General features: G+C 35.8%; 1 protein-coding gene, 1 long non-coding RNA gene and 1 pseudogene across 2 annotated transcripts; 2 read left to right on the top strand and 1 right to left on the bottom strand.

The window, feature by feature from the left end:
• Positions 1–33: 33 nt before the first annotated feature.
• LOC131168998 (uncharacterized) lies at positions 34–13,033 on the bottom strand. The gene is made up of 3 exons (XR_009145996.1): positions 12,563–13,033; positions 375–484; positions 34–282 (listed from the first exon to the last, which is right to left on the bottom strand). It is a non-coding gene; the product is annotated as an uncharacterized LOC131168998 (long non-coding RNA).
• A 285-nt stretch (positions 13,034–13,318) lies between these two features.
• LOC110654953 (oxygen-evolving enhancer protein 3-2, chloroplastic-like) lies at positions 13,319–14,487 on the top strand (annotated as a pseudogene).
• Positions 14,488–15,177: 690 nt separating this feature from the next.
• On the top strand, positions 15,178–18,243 carry LOC110654950 (probable transcription factor At1g11510). Its single transcript, XM_021811101.2, has 2 exons — positions 15,178–16,675; positions 17,931–18,243. Exon 1 carries the CDS (start codon positions 15,417–15,419, stop codon positions 16,662–16,664), a length of 1,248 nt encoding a protein of 415 aa, XP_021666793.2. The 5' UTR covers positions 15,178–15,416; the 3' UTR covers positions 16,665–16,675; positions 17,931–18,243.
• Positions 18,244–18,593: the final 350 nt, after the last annotated feature.

Below are 18,593 nucleotides of genomic sequence, written 5' to 3'. Positions count from 1 at the left end.
ATAAAGTGGAGAAACTTGCAAAGTACAATATAATACACCTAAAGGGAAAATAAGTTCATCAAGCTGGTCGCTTGGAATCCACCAAATTCGGAGGAAGCATTCGCCCAATTAAATAATAGTGGCAACTCAAACTCAAGATGCAAGAAGCAAATTAGATATTACCCTCTGATTGGCTGCTAATATATCTTGCTGAGCCTTTTCAAGCTCTTTTGAGAAAGAAGCCTGCAAGGTTTCTGCAGCAATCCGAGCTTCTTTTTCTCTTTTATGACAATCAATTGCATCCTACTTGTCAAATCACAAAAACAGAATTAAAAAGAAGGAGCAATAACAGAAGAATCATATTTGATAACACAAAGCAATGAATGCATTCTTACCAATTTTTCTGATTCCTCCTTAATGAGTTTCTCCTGCAATGAAGTATTTTCCTTCCTTAACTCTGAAATAACTTCATTAAAGTTCTCTTCTTTGTTTTTCATCTCCACCTCTAAAAGCGCACATATGAACATACTTAATACTTTAGTTCAAAAAAAAGTCTACATTAATACTGTTTATTCATTTTTACAAGATTTCTATCTCAGGCAAATAATAAACTATATAGCAATCCAAATGGAGGCAAATCATAAGAATGTAATGGCGAAGGGGAAAAAAAATTAAATTTCTTTAAACAGAACCTCTGCAAGAAAAAAGGGCAATATCAACTATGAATCATTGTGTTAGTCTTGTTGGGATTCTGTTTCTAATAAGTTACGCATCTCTCGTTATGTTACCTTTTGGGACAATACTATGTTCTCTTCTCTTTTCAAATTTCATCACTCTGTCAATACTGACTCTCTATTTTTCACTGACTCCTCCAAAGAGCTGTTTCCAAGTCCTGATCCAGGTGATTGTGATGTGCTCAATATTAGCCCAACTACACCTGCCCCTGTTGAATCTGCACCAGTTGTTGATCCAGTACATGCGCCTGCATCTCCTCCTAGCACTACTCTTCGTCGTTCTACCCGTGTAAGAGAAACTCTTCATTATCTTTCTGATTTTCACTGTTACTCTACTATTGCAACCCTTTATGAGCCTCGTTCTTATCGTGAGGCAAGTACTGACCCTCTTTGGCAGCAAGTTATGACTGACGAAATTCAGGCTTTAGGGAAAACTTATACCTGGGATTTAGTTGATCTTCCACCAACCCTTTCTGATGGAACTATTGAACGTTACAAAGCTCACTTAGTAGCCAAACGGTACACTCAAGAGTATGGTATCGACTATAAAGAAACTTTTGCTCCAGTGGCCCGATTAACATATATTCGCAGTCTCTTAGCTATTGCTGCAGTTCGTAAATGGAAACTTTTCCAGATGGATGTCAAAAATGCTTTTCATCTTGGTGATTTAACAGAAGAGATTTATATGCATCATCCTCCTGGTTATCATTCTCCTCATAAGGTTTGCAAGTTTCGACGAGCCTTATATGGATTAAAACAAGCTCCCAGGGCCTGGTTTGCCAAATTTAGTTTCACTCTTACTCAACTTGGTTTTCTCTCTAGTCCACATGATTCTGCATTATTCACTCGCTGAACTGACAGTGGTATTGTTCTTCTGTTGCTTTATGTTGATGATATGATAATAACAGGAGATGATTCATCTGGTATTTCAGAGTTACAATATTATCTCAATCAGCATTTTGAAATGAAAGACCTGGGTTCTCTCAGCTATTTTTTGAGTCTTGAAGTTTCTCAAAATTCTGATAGCTATTATCTATCTCAAGCCAAGTATGCATCCGACTTACTTTCTCGAGCAGGCATCACTGATAGCAAAACAGTATCAACCCCATTGGAGCTCAATTGCAAACTTAAACCTCTTGATGGCACTCCTCTTGATGATCCTACTTTATATCGACAACTTGTCGGGAGTCTTGTTTATCTCATTGTTACACAACCTGATATTTCATATGCTCTTCATCTGGTCAGCCAGTTTATGTCTGCTCCTCGCTCAACTCATTTCTCTGCAGTACTTCGAATCCTTTGTTATATCAAAGGCACTCTTTTTCATGGTTTGCACTTTTCCGCTACCTCCTCCCTAGTATTATCTGGCTACTCTGATGCTGATTGGGCTGGTGATCTGACAGATCGTCGCTCTACAATCGATTATTGTTTCTTCTTGGATAATTCTCTTATCTCTTGGCGTAGCAAAAAGCAAACTGTTGTTGCACGTTCTAGCACAGAATCTAAATATCGTGCTCTTACTGATGCTATATCTGAATTACTTTGGTTACGGTGGTTATTAACTGATTTGGGTGTCACTTATTCTTCTGCAACAATGCTTCATTGCGATAATAGAAGTGCCATACAAATTTCTCATAATGATGTATTTCATGAGTGTACCAAACACATCGAAATTGATTGTCATTTTGTATATCATCATGTTGCTCATGGCACCATATGTTTGATTCCTGTCTCCTCTGTCAGCCAAACCGCTGATATATTCACCAAAACGCATCCTCCTGCTCACTTTCAGGATCTCTTAAGCAAACTCAAGTTGGCACCTGTGCTACCACATTGAGTTTGAGGGGGGAAGTGTTAGCATAATTACTGCAATTAGCATGATTATAGCAATTAGCATGATTATAGGAGATTTGTGTAGCATAATTACAGCAATTAGCATGATTATAGGAGATTTGTGTAGCATAATTACAACAATTATTATTCTTGTCTAAATTAGCTCATATTCTCATGTATAAATAGATGTAATATCTATGTAAATAAGACACAGATAAATACACAATCCTTTCCTTCATTACTTGTATTCTTTCTTCTAACACCTTTAGTGCTCCCTACATCACTAGATGAAGTAACATCCTGCCTTTTGTTAACTGAACCAAACGGCTTACTGTTAGTACTGGTTGGTCCCCCGATTCTTCCTGCCCCAATTCTCCTACGCTTGTCTAATGGAACACCACCACCACCAACAACACCAACACCATCCTTCTACCCAAAAAAAAAAAAAAAATCATTCCAGAACACCAAAAACTTTTCAGTTCCAAAGCCTTATTCTAAGTTTATTTTCTTTTCTCGGCAACCAAACAACTCTGCAAACGAAAGAAATAAGCAAATAAAATAAAATAAAATTAGGTCTTACAGCTGAAGGGCTGCGAGGAGGTCTATTCTGCTTCCGAGAAGCCATAATCTGAAATGTGAAAACACTAAGCTGAACTCAAAGCTGGAGGTATCTACAGATTCCTGCACGGTGCATTCGGAGTCTTCTAGATAAAATAGGAGCCATTGATTCCCCTGATGAGAGAGAGAGAGAGAGAGAGAGAGAGAGAGAGAGAGGAGAGGGGAAATGACCATGCAAGTGCATTTTAACAAATAAATTATTGAAAAGTGTGCAATTTCAGTTATTTATCAAAATGGTGTAAAAATGAGTGACGTGAAAAGGGGGCATACAAATGTTGGTATTAGTAGCGTCCAGAGGGTGATTTCAGGGGTTGATCAACGGCCACAAGAAAATGCAAGTATGAATGGCGTTCTCGCACATAAAATGCTAGTATAAATAGCATTCAAGCCCAAGACGCTACTATTAGTAACATTTTAGAGGCCGTTCTCGCAAATAAAATGCTAGTATAAATAGTGTTCAAGCCCAAGACGCTACTATTAGTAACATCCCAGGTCCACGCACATTGCCAGGACGCCTCTAATAATGGTGTCTAAGCCCAGGACGCTACTATTAGTAACGGCCCAGGCCGCCACCCTTCATTTATATTTTAAAATATTTTTTATTTTATTTTTGTAAAATATTATATTTTTTATTTTATTTTTGTGAAATATTGTATTTTTTATTTTATTTTTGTGAAATGTTGTATACATTATAAAAAAAATTATAGATAAAAAAAATTAGATTAATTGCTTAGTATTGTAAAATATATGTATTTGAATTTAAATTAAATTATAGATAATTTAAATTAAATTATAGATAATTTAAATTAAATTATAGATAAAAAAAATAGATGTAATTGCTTAGTAATATAACATCTGTAATAATTATGATTATATATTGTTAAAAAAAATAGATTTACAGATAAAAAAATATTGTGTTAGAAAGATTAATGGCTTATTAACATATTGAAAAATTTTTAAATATTATGTAAAATATGTTGCCTTTATTGAATAAAAATATAAATATATAACATTTAAATCAGTATATTTTTTACGAAAAATATTTTTTATTTTAAAATTTTTATATTTTAGTATGATAAATGAAAATTTTAATATTTAAATTTTTATAACCAAATTAGGTATATTGCACAATATGTTCTACACGTGACTTTTAGTAGCGTTCCCATAAAACATTTGTATAAGTTGGAAATATTAAATTATAATATTTTCATCATGATATTGTACGAGTAAGAAGCAAATATTGTAGATATAAAAAGAAAATTGAAGATATAAATTAAGAGAAATTTATAAAATAGCAGAACATTTAAAACACGTAATATAATAAAATAAAAATAAAAGTAACAACATATTTAATATATTAAATAAGACAAGTATAAAAATAAGTCATATGTCACAGCCAAGTCTCCTTATATGTCGCCTCGGTTGAAGAACTCGATGTTGTCCCCCTTCTTCCTGATCTGATGGATCACCTTGTGCATTTTGGGATTGGTCAGGTTCTCCTTGTTCTCGTCTTGATGATTCCTCTCCTGTACAAGAATGCAAACCACTTTGTTCATAGTTTCCAAATAATCTCGTACCAAAAGGAATATAGCTTAAGGAATCAGAGTGATATGGTGCCAAGTATTTTTTTGAACCATATGCACCAAATGGATGGGAAATATAATGTGATGGGCCAATACTAGATGGTCTGCCAAATGGAGCAAATAAGTCACTAGATGGTGTTTGCGGCTGTTGACTCTCAATGAAGTCAAATGTGGTTCTGCTGTGCATGTGAGATTGGTATGACATCCATGTAGCTGTTGGGCCAGGGACTGATGGGCCAGACACCCAACCACTGTATTGTGTTGCGATACTTTCTGAATATGGTTGGAAAATGGTGGACGGACCAGGATCAGAAGATGCAAGTGGCATGGGAACAGGATCAAAAGGATCAGGGCAATAAGGGTGGAATCCAACAGGTGGGGGTAAAACATCACGAGGCGGCGATTGTGGATGAACTGGCTGTTGTTGACGTTGAGCAGGACATGATTGACGTCGCCTATGTGAAGGCTCAGGCTGCCCAACTGGTTGCTCCTCTTCTAATTCATCGATGAAAGTTACTGCTTGAGGGGCAGGCTGAGGAGGAGGCATCTGACAAAGGCGACTTTCTTGCTCTAGAGCATTCATCATATTCCTCAGTGTACGCCTAACTTCCTCCACATTTTCAATTGATGGGTTCTGTAATTTTACCAAACAATCCTCAATTTCATCCTCCTGTTAAAAAAAAAAAATATGTAATAAATAAAATTTTATTGCACCAAATTATTTAATGAATAATAGTAATATGTTTTCGAAATTATTACCACAGAACCAATAGCAGCTCCACTAATTGAGATCCAATGTCTAGCAACTCGGCGATACCACTCCATATATTCAGAATGATAGTGGAGTGGTTGTATCATTTGTTGCCCCTAAACAATAAATTATTGTCGCCTATTCCAACGATTAATGTAGGTGGCATGGTGGTACTCCCAATTACTCTCACTCAATTGGAGAGTAATCTCGTGCAACTCGTCTGTTTGCATCGGTGGCCGTGGAATAAGTTGAACCAATCCAAACTGGCAAAGCACCCTATCAGGCTGGTGCCATTCAACAATATGAAAACAAATTAATGGCACCATTACCTTCCAGATGGGATGGCCTTGAACACAAAATGTCTGGAAGGTCATCCAACAATTCATCAGTATATGGTTCCCATGTAATCTACAAGTTAATGGTCACAACACATTAAGTAAGGATAAATGTAAAGAAAAATATAAATGAATGTTTTAACTATAATTATGGAAGTGTAGTTTACATCTTGAGGGCACATCCGGTCAAGGTTGTACTGGATTTGTGGTAGTACATGGATTGTAACTTCAGTAATTTGTCTAGCCCAACTCCACCTATTAGTTGAAAAGAAAAATTGAGATGTAATGCAATAAAAATGAAATGAAACCTTTCTTAATTGTTATTAATATAAAAGTATAGGGACATACCTTGCACCTAGTGGTGCATCATCAGGTACTGTTGGATCTCTTAATGATGGAGATATTATTTTAAATCTCTCACAGGCTCAGATCTGCAGTAGAAAAAGTGCCCCTGAAATCTCCTTTGTTTCAGTGACTGCAACACGACATAGCTCCCAGTAAAGAAAGGCTAAGCATGCTTCCCCCCAACTGTATGTTGTAACTTCCCTCAAGTCTTCTAAAAGAGGAAGGAACATCAAGTTCACACGTGAATTTATTTTATGAGGAAAAATGGAACCGATGAGTCGTAATATATAGGCTCGTGCATGGCGTAAGACAGTTAAGTCATCTGCAAACAGTGGAATATCTCCAAACTCATCAGCTAACCATGATAATTTTAGTGTATGCCCTCTAATCATAGCCTGGGGTGGTCTAACACCCAAAAGCATCTCACAAACTGCTGGCCAGTCGACCCTTGACCTCCCAGTAACTAGAGAACCATCAACCGGCAAACCAGAAATAATGCCTACATCTTGCAGAGTGATTATACACTCATCAATTGGCATCATGAATGTATGGGTCTCTTGTCGCCATCACTCTACAAAGGCACTAATTAGGTGCCAGTCAAGAGTAAAGAATCCTAATTGAGCAATTCCAATAAATCCAGAATAGGTTAGATGGGGAACTATTCTGTCGTCAATGTTAGCATGTAAGATATTCCCTTGCCTCCTACAAGTAAGCACTTTATACTCAAGTTTACCATTCCAAATTGCTCTAAAATGGTGCTGTGACTGGAGACGAAGAAGTTGTGGATCAATGGACCTGGCATTATGTAATCTCTCATTTGTTGTTCCCTTGCCATACCTATTCATTGTGGCAAATATACATTTAAAATAATAGAATTTCACAACTATATTAATGCATATATTTCTATTGCACAGTGTTTCAAACATTTAACAAAGGAATTTTATAAACAAACATTTTACTTCATACCTTAATTATAACAATTCAATACATAGGTAATACAAACATAGATGCAAAATATAGTTTCATACATAAAGAAAATATGTACATATTGTTCATGATATTACAACTAACTAGGTCAGCCTAACTATTTTCTTCACTGGACATGATTTAATTAGTTCATCTTAAAGGTATTTGTCTAATTTATAATCGATTTTAGGTAACATAGGCTTCACTAGACTATATCTGTTACTATAATGCATCTTTATACCAGTGGACCGACACATAGTTCTGTTGGCAATCCAAGTAGTATACTCTTTCACAAAGTGTTTAAGTAGTAGTAAATATGATGGGGTACGGTTTGCTTCCAATTTTCGCCATACGCGATCAAGTATACCCTTATCTTGAACAGAACTAAATGCTGACCTTAAAGCCAAATATCTAGATTTATCTGTTAATAGTTCTTCTTCCCATATAATTTGTTGAATTAGCCTGTTCACCCTTATCTTATGCATCACAAAGGCAAAGTAGGTAATCCCCTATGGTTGAGATTGTTATTTCCATAGGTAGATCAACCAAATTCTTAATCATAACATGCACCCTTGCCCGTTGTGCTCGACTGACTATCCTTTTAGGAGTTTGCATTATACGAGCCATTAGTTAATGTAACACAACTGCAACACGTAAATAAAAATAAATAAATTACTAATAGTCAATCAAAAATAAATACAACAAAAGTAAATAAATAATAATTAAAAATCCCTTACATTTATGTCACAATATGAAATTATAAAGATTAAGTTCACATTGAATTGTACTATATCTAGCAACAAGGGGGTAAGCAACGAGGGAGATAATGTACAAAATCACTATCGTTATCGTCACTGAAATTAGAAATATCATCATCCTCAATGTTTAAGATAGCTTCACCTATGCTATTAAATTCATCCATATTTATGAATATCATTCGTTGTTTGTGAAACACTTTCAATAGATTATTCATTATCTCATTCTCAACACATAATTGTGCTTTAACTTTCTAGATACCATCGGTTGAATTTCTTTCTATCTCAGTTGATCGAACCTTTGAGATGGGTAAATCATGAAATGTACAATATGCTTCCAATTCACAACATGTCTCCCATAATCTATCCCATTCATGTTTTTCAGCAATTCTAACTTTTCCAAAATCTGAAATATTCCTTGAATGCTTACCTATAAAACTTTTCCAAAATCTGAAATATTCGTTGAATGCTTACCTATAAATATATGATTTGCGAATCCTTATTGTAGACATGCATAATACTTTTGGTTGACAAAAGCTCTTTTATGACCATACCATGTGCATCCATTAGGGTCTGTATATTTGTCCACAATGTTTTCGTATGATTTGTATTTGAAGTGTTTGGATGTCTCTCATGTGATGATACACAATTCATCTTCCTTTGCATTAATTCTGTTTCATTTACACACATACAAAGAAAACATAACAATAAACAATTTGTGACAAAATAATATGGAAATTACAAATAATGAGATGATTTGTTCAATATAAAGTATTTTTAAAACTATATAAAATTAATTATTGGTGGTTTGTCCCACAGAACAACTCTTTTTTGTGCCCTTGTTGAAGACAGAGCGAACATGTGATTGTAGACATCTCTCCAACTTTTCCACTAACCGTCCAATCCATTTCATTCTTCCTTCTTGATGACTTCGGTCTTCCTCTCGGCCTTTTATGTGCTGGATCAGGTACTAGAATTAGATTATTGTCTATCCGCCAATCATCATGATATCCAAGTGCATGAAATTTCCACTCATAGGACTTAAGCATTCGTTCCAATGTATAATAATTTGAAACGTATTGTTCATAATCAATAGACATTGATTGGCATGCTGCAATCACATGGCCACATGGAATTCGATACTCTTGAAACTTTTCACATGTGCATGTCCTTTCATCAAGTTTCACTACATATTTCTTTCCAGGTCCACCATTCCAAACTTCAAATTCACCACAATCGCGGTTAAATAACCGAACATGAAGTGAGTTTGCTACATTTAAATTTTTAATTAAAACTTGATGACATGCTAGTGTAAATTTAAAGCCAATTTGCAGTTGCTCGCGGAACGCCATGCGGCGTGTGTCAAAATATTCGACACACTGAAAAAATATTTTCTCAACCATATTAGTTATTGGTAATGCACGAATCCCTTTTAGCATTCCATTTACCGACTCGACGGTGTTAGTTGTCATCGAGCCATACCGTTTTCCCCCATCATGAGAACGTGTCCATTTTTCCAAAGGTATCTTTAAGGCCCATTCATATGTGTCTGAATGCTCGCTCTTAATTGCCTCCATGGCCTCATAAAATTTCTTTTTTTGAATTTGAAGGGCTGTGTAAAAAAACAATGTCAATTGTTTATAGTACATAACATTGATAATTCAATGTCAGTGAAAAGAAGTAATAATCTTACACAACTAACCTGCCTTTCGGAGAGCTTCTTTCATGTAAGTATTTTTAAACTTCATGTTATAATTACTGAGAATATGTCTTAAGCAGTATCGATGATGTCCATCAGGAGGCTGCCACCAATTTTGCTGCATTGCCTTTTTTATAGCAATATGCCTATCTGATATAATACAAATACCTTTCTGATCTGTCACAAAAACCCTCAAACAAGACATAAACTAATCCCAATTTCTTATGTTTTCACAATCAACTATTGCCCATGCAATTGGGAAAAATATGATTATTGCCATCTAGTGCCGTTGCACAAAATAAACACCCTTTGTACTTTCCATATAAAACTATCGAGTCTATGAAAATAACCGGTCTACATTGCTTGAATCCTTCAATTGTTTGTTTATATGCTCAAAACATTCTATCAAAAATTTGATATTTGGGATTTAACTTATTATTAACAAAAAAAGGGTCATCTTCAATCAGAAACTAGCACTCAGGGTTATGTTTGCACAAGGCATTCATGAATTGCCGCAATCTTCCATAAGATTCCTCCCAACCACCAAAGATCTTAACAACTGCATCGTGTCTAGCCTTCCACGTCTTCCGATTACTCGGCATATATCCGACCTTATCTTTAATTTTCGCTTGTAACGCAGCTATTTTGACACTTGGTTGTTCGCATACTATAGCTTGGATGAACTCAGATATAAATCTACTATCCAATTGCACATGATCTTGTGATAGTGATAGATTAACACATGTATGGGGTCCATCATATCTGGTAATTTTCTATATGTCGCATCCTTCCCGTCGTGATGCACGCAATCTCCACTTACAATTGCTCCTTGTATCTTTGCACCTGATGGCATATGTTTTACCCTTTTGTCTCATCTGTACAAAACTCATGTTGTTTCCGTAAATGATATTCTTTGGCAGCTTTTTGGACAGTATCTCTAAAAGGGAATATCATTCCAACTTTAAACTCCTTTGATGGATCCCACATTGATGTACATTGCGATTTTGACCATGGATCAACAGTCAGTAGTGAAAAATCTATTTCAGAGTAAGGTGGAGGAGGGACAACAGGCATTATTGGGTTCGCAATATGAGTGTTGTGGTACAAAGGCAAATCAAATACCATGTCAATTTCATTAACAACATCATCAATTACGTTCGTGTTGTCACTGTCAATCCAATCCCCATCAGAATCATCTTCGGTCTCATCATCATTTGGACAATAATAAGTGTGAGTACATTTTGAATCGTTCTCCAATTGACTTTGATAATTGTATGCATCACTGGAACTAGCATTTGATGGTCCCGCTTCATCACCATTGCATGCGGATGCATTCGGTTGAAAAATGTCAACATATAATTCAATCGATGACATTCCTCCAATTTGATCAATAAAATTAAACATAATGTTGACATCATCATCGTTAGCCAAACCCATGCAGTCCCACTTGACAGAACCATCCCCTACAATGGGTTGTCTGAAACATATACTCAATATAAATTCACGTCCAGCTTTAAGGCCAATTCCCCTGACTATTTTCATACCTAAATTACCAAAATCCATGTGTCTACAAATAGTAATGACTGTTGATAAACCCCCACAATAGTCATAACCTTCATCATCCATAATAATAGCTCCATCCCAATATGCAGTAGCAAAAGCTGGAATTGACATTTTCTTATTAAAGAACAAGCTCAATTACTTAAATGGCCTTCCAAAAAAATTATCATTAATAGTATTCACTAAACATCTAAAAAAACAAAAAGGATAGAAATTAAGATCTAGTTTTGTTTAACATTATATTTGTTGCAACAAAAAATTTTACATTAATCGATCCAGTTCGATCCGGTTTGATGCGATTCGATTTTAGATTAAAACTCAAAATTTTCATAGAAGGTTTGAATCGCTACAACTACCAAATCAACAATTGGCTTCACGAAAAGCATTCAATTATTTTTGTTGGAAAACTAAATATCCAGTTCGATTTCAGATCACAACTCTAAATTTTCAAATATTTTTATTTAACTAACTAAAATATTATATCATCCTTAGAATTTAATTAATATACAACTTATTTTTTGCCATAATTTAATAACTTTTTTATGACAAAATATTACATTTTAATTAATATATCTATTACTATTTTTCAAAGCGTTATTAATTACTATATATATATATATATATATATATATATATATATATATATATATATATTTCTGTAACTAATTATTTTTATTTAACTTATTAAATTATTATGTGAAACTTAGAATTTAATTAATTAATATATATAAGGGTTATTTTTTACCTTAAATTATTTACTTTTTTATGACAAATATTCCATTTTAATTAATATAAATTTTATTTTTGAACATTTATTTATAATTTTTTAATTTTAATTTATTGTAATTTCGCTCCTTAACCTTTTACTAATTTTTTGAAAATTAAATATTATTTTACATTAAACTAACTTTTTTTTATTAAACTTATATTACTAATTTTGATTAAATTTATTGTCGTTGGTCCATAACTTTTATGAAATCATTTTATAATTTCTCAAAATTGTTTACTATTATATATTTTAGATTTTTCATAACTTTTACTAATTATCAAACTATTTACTATATTTCTTTTATATATATACATATTTCTATTTTTTTATATTATTAACATTACTTTTTATCATTTTTTATTTTTCAGCTAACCTATAAATTATATTTCTTTTTTACTCCTTGGCATATAAAAATTACCTATAGTCTAAATTATACATAAAAAAATTACATGCTAAAACAGATAAATATTTAAACAAATTAACATATCTAAAATACTAAAATACAAGACACTAAATATAACACACTAAAACATAACAAAAACATATAAAATATAACACACTAAAACATTTAAAAATTTTTTTATCAACTTCATTAAAAAATATTAGCATATTTCAATAAATAATATACGATGTACCTTTTTGTAGTAATGCACAAAGTTTTTTTTATTCTCCTTTTGGTTGTTGGTCTACCACGGTTCCCTTCTGGTGACTGGTCCACCACTTGGTTTCAACGAGCAACACTCCAGACACGACAATGGAGAGGGACAATACAATGGAGAAGAGAGGGGTGAGAGGAATGAGAGAATCATAGGGTTCAGAAGGTAAGTGAGAGAGACAATGAAGGTGAAGGCAGCAGGGAAATATAAAGTGCCTTAGGACGCGATTATGAATAGCGTCCCAGGAGCAATGGTCGTCCCGAGCTCGGCACGCTAGTATGAGAAGCGTTCGGATGTACAGTGTTCTTCACGTCAGCTCCCTCACTCCCTTTCGGTAAATTAGCTGCTGATCACCTATTCTAATATTTTTTTCTTCTGTTTAACACTAGTATGGTAAAAATCCCGAGAGGAGCGTTGCTTTCAGCGGAGAGTGAATTTTGAATGGATTTGAAAGGAGTAGATCGGGCGCCAATACTTTCTAATTGGGCCCTCAAATTAACCTAACTGGATCGGATTATGAGTTGGAACTTTTAAGTTTTAACCAAGTTGGCTCAGTCCTATGGGCCGAGAGCACTGGTGTGAAATCCTTATTACTTTCTAGCGTGCATGGTTCCCTCACCAATCTTCGCACAGGTCCACGTGTCATGTTATAAGATGCCATGAAAGAGAAGAAGCGAGCATGTCAAATGGAAGACACGTGTTAAACAAAGATTGATGAAGATCATATCCAGCTTATCCAGGGGGAACATGGCAGATAAGGTGCTTTCCCAGACCCAGACCAATCTACATAACAAAAAATATAGCTCCACAAAATCTCCTTCATTCCACCATTTGAAACTCTTAAAAGAAATCTGAAACTTGGGGGAGGAAAAAAATGGCACAAACAATGGCCGTTCTTGAAGGCAGTCTTCTATTCAATGGCTCAACTTGATTGAACGTGCCTAGCAACATCACAAGGATAGCTATTTCCAGGCCTGGTCTCATTATTAGAGCCCACCAGCAACAACAGGTGCCTTGTGCGGCGGAGGCTGAAACTAGCCGCTGGGCACTACTGGGTCTTGTTGCCGATGGTTTTTCTTCTGGGTCTTTTGTTCAAGCTGTGCTCGCTGAAGCCGTACCTATTAAGGTTGGCCCACCCCCCCCTCCCTCCGGTGGACTGCGTAAGTTCATCACTATTTCCAGTTCTTGCTGCGTGTAGACAAGTTGTTTATACCTATATAGATATTGGACGAAATTTCCTGCTATAATGGCTAAAATTTGTGCATTGGCAGCTGGGACTTTAAATTCTGATCAGCCAAGAGACTTGGAGCTGTCATTGAAGGAGAGGTTTTTCCTGCAGCCAATTGAACCTGCTAAGGCAGCAGCAACGGCCAAGGAATCAGCTAAGGACATAGTGCAAGGGCCAAGGAATCAGCTAAGGACATAGTGAATGTGAAGCCTCTCATAGACAAGAAGGCTTGGCCCAATGTGATGAACTGAGTATCTCCGTTTTGACCTGAATACTGTTCTCTCTGCTAAACCCAAAGGGGAGAAGAAAGCCCTCAAGGAACTCACTGGAAAGCTCTTTCAATCCATCAGCGAAATAAGCTACAAAACTGTTTTTCTTGGGTTTGGGTTAAATGTTACTTCGGTAGCGTCATGCATGTGTTCTTGATGGAATTTGGCTTTTTTTTTTTTTTTTTCTCCTTTCAGCTGGACCATGCAGCCAACAAAAGGAGCACCCCAGAGGCAGAGAAGTACTATGCTCAGACTCTATCTAACTTGAATGATGTTCCTGCTAAGCTTGGCTAAAAGAATTCTTGTATTTTATTGTAAGCTTTGTCAATCACTTTCTTTCGGTTGCTATTTGAAAGGTGTAAAGTTGGAGGAGAATATAATTGACATGCATCTTGCTGTTGTTTCTATGGAGCAGAAATTTGTGTATATATTTAATTACCAAATGAAGCAAAACACAAGAAGTAATTTGGGTATATTTAATTGCCAAACGATGCATTCTTACTCCATAACAATCTTTCATGAAGTAATTTAATTTTCAACAACAATATGTAGCGAAAAATCCCCACATAATCACAATTCTGAGAGAAGAATTACAATGAACATTCCTGGTCGCATACTGCTAACATTCATTAAGCTGGTTAGAATCATATAACAACGCTAGCTCTGTTGGTTGCAGGGGAATGGTATCTCGTAGGTGATATTGCTAAAACACTTCTCTCTGCAAAGAGAACTTCAACTTATCAGATTCAGCACGATGTAATATAAGATGATGTCTCTATTTGGATTTCTCGACACGTTTGAGTATATCACACATGTAAATAAAATAATTATTTATTTAGCATAATTATTGTACATATAATGAATATATTATATTTTTATATAATAAATATATAATAATTATATTTAAGAAGTTATTTGGCATTGTGATTTAAAATTTTTTTTTTGAAAAAAAAAAAGCAATATTTCAAGTAATTCAAATGTGAAGCCTACTGGGCTTTACATAGGGCTGGGAAAGTACATTGGGCTGTGAAAATCGAAAAGCTAGATGATCCTAATTGTATTTCTTGTGCAAGTCTTGCATGTTCAGTATCCGGCGGTCATATAATATCAGCCCACGCATTGATTACACGACCGGAGAGTGCTAACCCCGCCCCCCCTCTTTTCCGCCCTCTCAGTTGGGCCTGTTTTAAACCCTTTGGTATTCCTCTCTCTCTCTCTCTCTCTCTCTCTCTCTCTCTCAGCATCGTGACATCTCCCCTTTCCGAACCGTTCGAACTTCGAACTGTTTTTTGCCTGAAATCCCTATCTTTCTCTATCTCCGTCTCCGTTCAAATCAATGGCCCCAAAACGTTCAACTCCCTTCGAAGATCCACCGGCTGCTTCTTCTTCTGAAGAAGAGGAAAGCTCCAGTGGAGAAGAAGAAGAAGAAGAAGAAGAAGAAGAAGAAGACGGAGAAGAGGCAGAGGGATCTTCATCTGAAGATGACGAAACAGAGGGGAAACCACAAAAACCCTCTTCTCTACCACCACAGACCCAACCGGCAAAGCCAGTTCCCAAGCAGCCCGATTCTACAACCCAGAAAGCTGGGCCCGAGTCTGAGTCTGATGGGTCTGATTCTGAGTCCGATTCCGATGATGACCGAGCTAATCATGCCGGTGACGCCAGTGTCAAGCCCATCGCTTCTAAGCTTATGGAGGAGACTCCCCTTAAAACAACGAAGCCTAGATCCAAACCATCGGCATCAACTCAGGTTGCGGGGAAATCAACGGCGGCGGTGAAGAGGGGCAGTGAAACGGATGGCGACCCAAAGGACTCAAAGCGGGCCAAGAAGAAGAATTCGGAATCAGATGGAGCTGTTGAAAAGCCTGAGGATATGAAGAAACAACTTTTTCAACGGCTCTGGAGCGAGGATGATGAGATTGCGGTACTAAAGGGCATCATTGATTTTAGTGAAAAGAAAGGAGTCGACCCTGCCAAGGATATGAGCTCGTTTTATGATTTCATTAAGAAATCGCTTCACTTTGATGTCTCTTTAAACCAGTTGAAAGATAAGGTTTCGAGATTAAAGAAGAAGTTTGAGAACCATGTGAGCAAAGGGAAAATGGGTGAAGATAAGACATTTTCTAAAGCTCATGATCAAAAGTCTTTTGATTTGTCAAAAAAGATATGGGGTAGTGAAGCAACTATCAGGGGAGGAGTGGATTTGGTTGTTAAATCGAATGGCAAAGCTAAGAAGAGTGGCAGTAATAATCAGAGAGGTAAGAGTGTGACTGCAATGAAGGCAGAGCTGGATGCGGATGTGGAGAAGGAGACTGAGAAGGTTGACAAGATGGAGGTTGAGATGGATAGCCATTCTGTTCTGAAACACATTGTACGGTTTGATAAGAGTGTAAGTGTTGCAGGAATGGAGGAGTATGTGGTAAAGCGGGGACTGGATATGTTGGAGGGAGCTAAAAAGGCTGAGATGGAAGAGAAATGGAGGAAGTTGCATGTTGGTGAGTTGGAGCTGTTTCTGAAGCGAAATGAGTTGATAAGGGAGCAGGCAAAGCTGATGTTGGCTTCCTACAAAACTGAGCAGGGTTAGGCTTTGGGAAGGTATAAATTGTGGCTGTCTTGGTTGGGTTTATCTTGTGGTAAAACTAGGTTATTATTTGTTTCTGTGTTTATGATTTGTTGACTCTGAAACTTTTAGTATTAGCTGATTCTATATATTTTTCTATGTTTCATTTTCTTTCTGTTTATGGAAATTTTAAGTTATTTATATGGCCCAGATACAATAAACTTTGTTTCTTGTCAATCTTGCTTCAAGTGTATGGCTGAATTAAGAACTCATGTTTTTATATTATTTGTTTATGTTAATTTATCGAATGAAAATCATATTATATCCTAGCTATTTTCATGTATACGTAAGAATTTGCTGCCATATCTTTACCATATGGTATGGAACTTATTTTTGTATTGGGTTGCTAACCTGATCAGCAGACAAGGCGGGTACATGTTAATATGTTATGCACTCTTGAGTCATACAAAGTTATTTACTTTCTCTCTCTCTCCTTTCTCAATGTTTGCATGACGCCACGCTTGGATGCTTTACATTATAGTTTCGAGGAATATGTTGTAATCCTTTTTTTTTTTTTATTACCTTTATGTTCTTTCCAGACGTGTCTGAATTTCTTTTCTTCCTAATATCTATTTTCTTTTTAGACTTTGGCATTTTTGTCATTAATTGTCTATCAAACTGTTTGACGTAGCAACGTGCTTGGCCAAAGATTAACTCTAGGTGGTGAATATTTTGTTTGATTGTTTTGAGCCATAATTCTTTGTTGTGATTTGATTGTTTGTGTTGATTGTGTTATAATGCTTTGTGATTCACTATATTATATAAGAAAGGGGTGTTCAGAGATGTCATTTCATTATGTGCTAGAGAATTTTTTTTTTTCTTGTTTGGGGATCTCTGAATGCAAGAATTTCATGCTAGAATCTGTCCTAATGTTACCTTATTCAAGAGGAGGTGTTTCTAATTGCAAGATGAGTCACAAAAAGTGAATCACTTGCTGTGGGTAATTTGACACATTCTTTTTACCTGCTGTTATGTTTGGTCTCTTGGTCTACTGAAATAGTTCCATCATTTTTTTTAAGATAACACTAGTTTTTAGTAGTTATATTGGCGGATATCAAGTAGAGGGTCTTGGTGAATGCATAGGCCTCTTATGCAATGCTAATTAATTGACACTGTTAAGTTTTTAAACCAGAGCAGCTGGGGCTTTAACTAGTTAATGATAGAGAGATATCAACCAGGTTAAAGTGACACTATATTTGATGAATTGAGGGTTGTTTTGTGATGGAATAGGAGAATGGTTCATTTGGAGTCGTTGTGCCAAGGCGTGTTCAGCTGGCAATGAGGAACAACGAGGAGCCCAAACTTCTTGGTTCTGTTACCATTGCTGATGGTGTTGTGTTGCCTAACATCCACATGTCACTGCCTAATAGAACTGGTTCTGGCCCGAAGGTCCTGCTGATGTTGACCGCCACAGATTTTCATGTAATCTTTCCGCCCTTTAAAAGAATATTCTCATACGTTTTGGCAATAGTGGGCAAGCAAAACCATTGCCTGACTTGATGTACTTTGACAATTTTGAGAAAAAAGAATAGGATCTCATTCACATTTGCTTTTTTTTTTTTTTTGACAAAATGGTTTCTTTCATCCCGAGGCTTACAGTGGAAAAAGGCACATGCTGAATTCTGACATGCAAGGGAGCATGGGTGGGGAGTTCAGAAAGCTTCAAAGCTTGGGTCTCTCTACAGTCTGGACTCAAAAATCGACGCCCTTGAATGCTTCACCTGTTCATCAAAAAACCAACATCATAAGTCGATGCAAAGCTAGAGCAGTACGTTATCTTAATTCAATTCTCAACTTGCATTGTTCCGGGCTATTATAAATCTTTCTCTTCGAGATAAAATTTAATTATGATTTTTTTTACATATAAATATTATTAAAAAATTATTTGAAATC

The sequence above is a fragment of the Hevea brasiliensis genome, chromosome 18, assembly GCF_030052815.1.
Source record: "Hevea brasiliensis isolate MT/VB/25A 57/8 chromosome 18, ASM3005281v1, whole genome shotgun sequence".
Classification (NCBI taxonomy): domain Eukaryota; kingdom Viridiplantae; phylum Streptophyta; class Magnoliopsida; order Malpighiales; family Euphorbiaceae; genus Hevea; species Hevea brasiliensis.
Note: the sequence above shows the minus strand (reverse complement) of the source record. Positions and strands in the feature narration are given on the sequence as shown.

Coding starts and splice junctions, on each gene's coding strand:
- LOC110654950 (XM_021811101.2), top strand. CDS start 15,417: ATGGCCCCAAAACGTTCAACTCCCTTCGAAGATCCACCGGCTGCTTCT.